The following is a 7,404-nucleotide window of genomic DNA, read 5'->3' on the forward strand; positions in this document are numbered from 1 at the left end:
TTGGGTCCTTCTTGGTCCAAATTAATCTGTACTCTTTCAGGGTCTAGCAAAGAAATGCAAAACATTCTATTGTCCAATTTTTATTTTTTAAAATCTCTTTTGGAGTAACATTTCTGAGAGAAGGAGAAATGGAACAGGGTACGTTGGGGGAAACAGTCAAGACACCTTTGGGCTCTGCTTCCTTTGAGGGGCATTTCCCAGATCCCAGCCTGGATCTCAGTTTGTCCTAGGAGATATGCTTCGGGGGAAGGGCTGGCTTCTCAGCACTTGTCACTCACCAAGTAGTCACCTGGCTCTCCCAGCCTCCTAGGCAGTGAGTCTCGCTTTGCCCTTGGGAGTGACACTGTTGAGACTTTTTGGTGTACACACACAGCCAGGTTTCATCTGAACAGCAGACTCCTTACACATCTGTGGGCAGAGCCCTGGGGGTTGAGTGAAGATGGTATTTTCCTCCTCTGTGTCTTGGATTCCTTGGATGCTTGTGGCCTAGCGGGGAAGATGCGTGTGAAGCCAAAGAATTGGAAGTATAAACTGCAGGGGACAGGAGAGGAAGAGGGAGAGGGCTGTTAGGTGAGGCCTCTGGCCAAGGGCCTTCTACTCCTTAATGCCTGTGCGCACGTCTTTTCCTCTGGAATGTGCAGGGTGATTTGTTTAATTGAGCATCATCTCTGTGGCCTTAAGGATTCTCTGCCTCTGTTGTCATGTGAATGCCAGTGAGTCATGAACTCCTCCGTTCCTGACCGGTTGGTCTATGGCTCTTGACTGCACTGCTGTGTTTTTGGTTCCCTCTTCCTCCTCTCTCCACCCACCCACCTATCCATCCATCTGTCCTTCTATCCATGTGTCCATCTGTTGTCCATCCTTTTTATCTACCAGCCAGCAAGTATCTGAGGGCTTTGCAAGGCAGGGCACAGAACAAAGTAAATGGACAAGAAAGAAAAAGTCCCAGCCCCCCATGTGAGAACCAGACATTAACCCCCCCAGTTACACAGGCGATCATTCATTTGCAGTTATGGTGAGTTTGGTGAGGGCAGGGTGTTTTTCAGGTGACCAGCAGGAGACAGAAATTCACAGTAGGGAGAAAGAAAGGCCTCGAAGAAGGCCTCTCTGTGGAAGTTTCCTTTATGTTTAAGTTAGAAGCTGAGGGATGTGCATGCATTGAGTGGAGGAGGCTGGTACTGTCAGGCAGGGCAGACAGCCTGTGCAAAGGCCCCACGGCAGGAGGAGCTTAGAGCTACTGCAGAACTGAAAGGCTGCTGTGAGTAGGTCCTGCAGAGGGACCAGAGTCCCTGGGAGGATGGGGCTGGTCACACAGGGCTGCAGGGTAACCTGACTAGAATGTAGAGAATGGGCCTGGGTTGGGGGTAGTGGGGAGTAGACAGGCTGGTGGCAGGTGATTTGGGTGGGTGGGAGGGTGGAGAGGATATGATCTGTGGGCAGCTCAGCCAGCCCCCTTCTCTCCACTCTGGCCCTGCCCTGGACCTCAGAGGAACCTTTGGAAGTCTGCTTACTCTGTTGCCTCCAGCACACCCACACCAAGGCTTCCTCCCTGGGTCCTTCCCACAGGTTATTTGCCCAACAGCGAGCACGCCGTGGAAGCCATGCTGGCTGCGGCAAGTATCGGGGCCATCTGGAGCTCCACATCCCCGGACTTCGGTGTGAACGTGAGTCTGGGTCCCCAGCGGAGGGGGTGACTGTGCCCTGTGAGTGCCCTGGGCAGGGGTGGCTGCAGGTAGAATTCCCATGGGGCTGTTCGGCAGTGCCGTGGAGGCCTCCCATGACCCTGGCCAGTGATGGGAGTAACAAGAGAGAAAGACCCAGAAGGAGCTGCACCTTGTTTTTAAATGTGAGGATGAGCTGGTTCTTCCTTACTTTCAAGTGAGTCTAACAGTCCCACTGTATATGGGATGACCTTGGCGGGTGATGTGTGCAGTGGCCAGTGTTATTAAGGTCCAGTGAGATCATCTTGTCTTCCTCACCTGTGATGTAGTGACCATGTGGGATTTCCTAACCGATTATCCTCTGAGGATGGTTTTCCGGATTTGTTCTGAAGCTGTTGCTCACAGAAGTCCCCTCAGGACCTCCTTGCTTTGATTAATGTGGTCCCCTCCCTCCTTTGGCTCGTCCTCTGTGCTATGTGGGCATGTGCTCTGGGAGGGGGGCCTCTGTGTTCCCACACCACCCTGAAGGAACCATACCACCCCAGGGTGTGTCCACTGCCCAGAGGGGACCAGGCAGTGACCAGAAGTGCACAGTAAACTCCATGGGGCAAATGAATCAGCAGCAGGGTGGGACTTTCTGGATGCCGCAACCCCTGCTCCCCAGCCAGGGCCCTCTCCTGGCTGCAGAGTCTTGGGCATCAGGGACCTTCCTGAGCCATGAGGACGGACCCTGTTACAGGACATGTGTGTCTCTGAGCACTCTTCCTGGCACTAGGCTGCTTTTGTTCTGGGCCAAGCCCCACTGTGCGTTAGTTGGGGCAGCTCAGTGGCTGAGTGCTGGCCAGGCTCAGCTAGCCACAAGCCCTAGGTGAGTCATTTATCCCCTCAGATTTCCTCATCTGCAAAATAGCTGCAGATCTGGAGACAAATGTAAAATAAGTCTGTGCACGCAGGACACCTAGAGCAGTGGCGGCCTGTGGGAGGGGCACTGCGTCTTATTGGTACTGTCAGGGGCCAGTGCCCGGAGTCAGTGTTCATGGTTGCTCACAGGTGAGGCTTTTGGGGTGTGAGCTTAGAGATGCCTGTCTTCTTTGGAGCTGGCTCTTCTGGTAGGACTTTGAGGAGTAATGGCATTTCCCCCACACTGCGTGGGGGGGGATCAGACACAGAAGCCTGCAGGGGTGAATGGTTGACCAAGGTGTCACCAAGTTCACGGTGTCACTGAGGGAGGGGATGACCACCCTGTAGCTCCCTGCTCAGTGCCCCCTGGAACTTTCTTGAACCCTTTCCCAGACTGCTTCAACCCTAGGACCCCCTGGGTCAGTGAGGACTCTCCTGAGACAGCAGTGCTACCTGTGGCCTGTTCTGTCCCCAGGGCCCTCTAGGGGGGGCTTTGTGAGCTGCTTGGGGCTGGCACTGTCCTAAGGAAGGTTGGGGAGGGTCAGATCCCTATTGCCTCTGGGCCCCTTGGCAGGGTGAAGAGAAGGGCTTTGGCCAGAAGATGGGTTGGTGTGGTGGGCGCCCTGGGCTCAGAGGGCTTCCCAGCTCTGTGTCATCCTTGGGTGGGTGCCTTAGAGTCCTCATCAGGAAAAGGAAGCAGTAACATAGACATGCAGGGGCTGGTGAAGATACCTTCTTGGGGCTGGGGACAGGGCTTGACCTCCTGGCAAGTGTGGTAAGTATGACCTGCTATTAACTAGTCAGGAGATGGGAGTGTTTTGAGTTAAATTTCAGCCTTTTGTAAGTGGGTTGGGAGATGTTGGGAGAGCTGTGTGTGGTGTGTGTGGGGGTGACGAAGACTACCACGGGACAGCGGGGCTCCTGGAACTGTCATTTGGTGGCGTGGCTAAAGCTTGTGGGGAGGGGAATAGGTAATCTCTGCTTTACAGCAGTTGCCACCCATAGCCTGTTCTCATGGCTGCATCCGGTCTGGCTAGTCCACTGTCCTATGTATATGACACTCCTGGCTGGCTCTGAGTGGACCGAGGCCTGACTTGTGGCTCTGCAGTGAGCATGGTCTCTGGTCTTTGGGATGCTATTTCCCTGTCTCTGGCTTCTGGACTCACAGTATCTGTGGGCGCTGCCTGGCAACATGAGCGCTGGAGCAGGACGTGAACACTAGGTGGCAGCACAACTCTGCTCGCACCGTACTGGCAGCTCCAGGGAGGAAATCTTTCCAGGCACCCTGGGCTGTGTCTCAGGGTCAGAAAAAATGACAGGGCCAAATGCCTTCCTGCTAAAATGCTTGAGTCTGCCTAGATTATGGGAATGGGTCACATTTTGCTGGTGTCTGAGGTGTAGAGTCCTCCTTCCATCTTGCTGTGGATGGGGCATGTGTGCAATCCCGTGTTGCTGGTGTTTGTAGTGAGATCTAGACAGCAGGCATGAGTTGGTAGCTGTCCCTCTGCTCACCCCATGTGGGAGGTCATGTGGCTGACACGTGGCATAGTGCCTGCCCGGACACTTGGTATCTGTGAGCTGAATAGGGACATAGGACAGATCAGTGGTGCCAAAGTCTGCAGTGCTGGCAGGTCATTCTGTTCCCCTCCTCTGCCATCCTTGTTCCGGGGCTGGGAGGAGTTCTCAAGTTGGGCCAGTGAGAGTCCCAGGAGTAAGCAGAGGCTGAGAGGCTTCCCCTGCCTCTTCAGTAGTTTGCAGGTCTGCACGTAGGAAAGAGGAGCCTGTTTTTAATTTCTGCCATCACCATTTTAAGCTTCAGATGGTGCCTCTTTTTGGTAATGGGCACTTTGCTGAAATCTGCAATGAAACGTGAATGTCTTTCCTACTTCAAATCGTGTTTTCTGTTGCAAATCACTAAGAATTCCTATTATAAAGGGAAAATTGCCACTGTGCTACAAATCCTGTTTTGAATTATTTGGTTTCATTATAGCCCAGTTGTCCTGGGCTCTGAAGTTAGTTCTGGAGCCTGCACAGACTGCTGTGGAGTTGCAAAGCAGGTGATTTTCAGGTATGGGGGGGCAGGGCCTCCTTACAGGTAGATCCACCTGCCCACAGACTGTGGAGGTAACGCTCTGTGCCTGGATGGGCTGAGGGCCAGAGAGACCCTCTCTGTTGCGGTACTGCAGACTGTGGTGGGCTGTCCATGGAGGACTGGGGCACCCATCTTTCCTCAGCCATGCCAGGGGGATGTGTTTTTGGCTTCTATCACCACCTGTCCCTCTCCTCCCCTCCATCTCTGCTGGCTGCCCACGAGGCTCAGTGTATCTAATCAAGACCATCTGGGCTTGGAGGGCAATACCAGGTAGGGGGAGTCCCCTGTTCTTGGGGTTCCCAACCTTCCAGCCTCATCAGGACTTCAGGTCCTACATTTTTTGAGCTTGTTGTTTTTTTCTTTGTTTTGCTGTTTACCTTTGAGCCTTTGGCATTTTCAAAGGTGTTGGTGGAGGCCACTCTCTGACAGTGCACACCCTGAGGGCCAAGCCTGCAGCCCTCTTCCTCCTGAAGCATTTTCAGTTGGCCCTGTGAGAATGTGTGTGTGTTTATTTGTAAATAGGGCAGCCGCTCTTCTTGCGCTGGGTGGGTAGCTGCCATGATTCCACACTGGCTGCTGGTTTCAATGCTTGGCTGGTTGCTAAGCACGGTATTCAGGGCAGATGCATGATCACAGGTGTGTTTTTTTCATCACAACATGAAGTAGTTTTCAAGCAAGTCTCCGTCAGGCCAGTTTTGGATGCTCAGAGGTCTTGACCTTGGCTTCCTCACCAGGAGGACGTCAGGCGTTTTGTGAGAACTCTTTTTTTTTTATTTTTTTTTTTAGACCGAGCCTCAAGCTATCCCCCTGGGTAGAGTGCCCTGGCATCACAACTCACAGCAACCTCTAACTCCTGGGCTCAAGCGAGTCTCCTGTCTCAGCCTCCCAAGTAGCTGGGACTACAGGCACCTGCCACAACGCCCGGCCATTTTTTGGTTGCAGCCATCATTGTTGTTTGGCGGGCCCGGGCGGGGGATTCGAACCCGCCACCTTAGGTGTATGTGGCTGGCGCCTTAGCCACTTGAGCCACAGGCGCTGAGCCTGTGGGAACTCTTGAATCTTTTCATGTTTTATTAGGGTGCAGGACTCTGATTCTGAAACACTGGTTGTCTCTACAGTCTGGTTGCCAGGATCATGGTTACCTCTGTGCCATTGGAGCTCCAGATCCCTGGCAGGCTATGTCTTTTCGCCCTGAGTTTGTTGTCACTTTATGTGAGGATGGTGGCTTTATTCCACACAGACAGTCTCTGTCCCCTGCCGGGGCTCTCCCAGTCTGGATCTGTCCAGTTCCACCCCGACCTCAGGCTTTCTAGACGACCTGGCCTTTCCCTTCTGTGGGTTCTACTCCCTCTCTGCCCTGCCTGGTGGGGACCTTCTTGTTCTTGACCCCATCTTAGGACATGCACCCAGCAGTCTGGGTTTCCTCTTTCTCCTCCTCCTGATTCAGTCTGGCCCAGTATGTTGGTACCTGCTTCTATTCTGCTGTCATTTGGGTTTCCCCTGTCAAACACAGTGTCAATCTTAGCTGAGGCAACACCCAAATCAGACTGGCCTGGCTGTAATTCTATTTGTGCCGCTGGCCAGTTGTGAGGCTTTGGGCAAGTTACTTGCCCTGTTCCTGCCTCATCAGGGATATGGAGCTAAGAATGTTACCCTTCTTTTAGGTTGTGAAGGTCAGACAGGTTAGAATGGCACCTGGCAGCACTCAGTAAGTGTTTGATATTTTACTGGCAATAATTCTATCCCTAGCTAAACCAAAGACTTGCAGTTCAGTCTGTCTTAGAGTCCTGGGCACAGATAGGACACTGGTATAGATGTGCCATTTGTGGTTTATGTGTTCACTACAGCAGAGGTCTGGAAAGGCCCCATGTCTGTGGGTGAGGGAGCTGAGGCATCTTGGAGTGTTGGGACCCACTTTGCATAAAGGTGACTCGGGCTGGAAGGAGCCAGGTCCAGGGATGCCGTGTCTAGAGCCTCAGAGCCAGGTATGGGGGAGTAAGGAGTAGAGAGAAACTGCTGCCTTGATATTTGCATAGCATTAGTCTCAGAAATAAATGGAGTGGCAAAAAAGTTCACCTTGTTCCAACTAGGGTTGGCTTTCCTGGGACATAAACAATTCTGGGAAACCAGTGGGATGTGACGTTCTTCAGGGAAGAGCCGGGCCATGCTTTCTGAGGGCGTATCTGGGTATTGAGGATGAGGCGAGGCAGGTTTACCAGGCTGGCATGAGCTATTCATGTGCTGGCTGGGGAGGTGGGAGCCCCTTGCCCGATGCTTCCATCTTGCTCTCTCCTATGCATTGGGAAGGAGGCAAGAGGTGGGACTTGCCCTCTCCTATGCATCTGGGAAGGAGGAAGAGGTGGGACTTGAGGTAGCCCAGGAAAGTTTGGTGCCAAGAAAGGCCATTTCTGGATTCTGTCACTTGTCTTCTGGTGGTTTGGGCAGGGTGTGCTAATTAGCATCAGACCTGAGGAGGGCCACCATGAGGCCTGTGGTGTCAGTGCTGGCAGGGTGGGTGCTGCCTTGTGGCTTTCTGCAGCCACTTCTGTGACAATTTAGAGTGGAAGAAGCAGCAGAAAACAGTCTGGGACCAGCAGGGGCCTTGCCAAGGACAGAGGAGGCAGATGGCGAGGGAGGACCTGGTATCCTGAGGCTGGAGGCTAAGTCCCTGTCAGCTATGTGTTCAGTGCTGCTTTTTTTTTTTTTTAAACCAATGATGAAGTTGGCCAGTGTTTTATTTAATGCTCTTAC

The 7,404-nt window shown here is 53.0% G+C and overlaps 1 protein-coding gene across 1 annotated transcript in view; it reads left to right on the forward strand.

The window, feature by feature from the left end:
- Positions 1–7,404, forward strand: part of LOC100957552 (acetoacetyl-CoA synthetase) — a 46,633-nt gene that overhangs the window by 2,079 nt on the left and 37,150 nt on the right. Inside the window, exon 2 of the mRNA XM_012809039.2 lies at positions 1,567–1,664. Within this exon, the coding sequence (XP_012664493.1) occupies positions 1,567–1,664 (98 nt within the window). The remainder of the gene's footprint in view (positions 1–1,566; positions 1,665–7,404) is intronic.

The sequence above is a fragment of the Otolemur garnettii genome, unplaced genomic scaffold, assembly GCF_000181295.1.
Source record: "Otolemur garnettii isolate 467f Iridium unplaced genomic scaffold, OtoGar3 scaffold00099, whole genome shotgun sequence".
NCBI classification, from domain to species: Eukaryota; Metazoa; Chordata; class Mammalia; order Primates; family Galagidae; genus Otolemur; species Otolemur garnettii.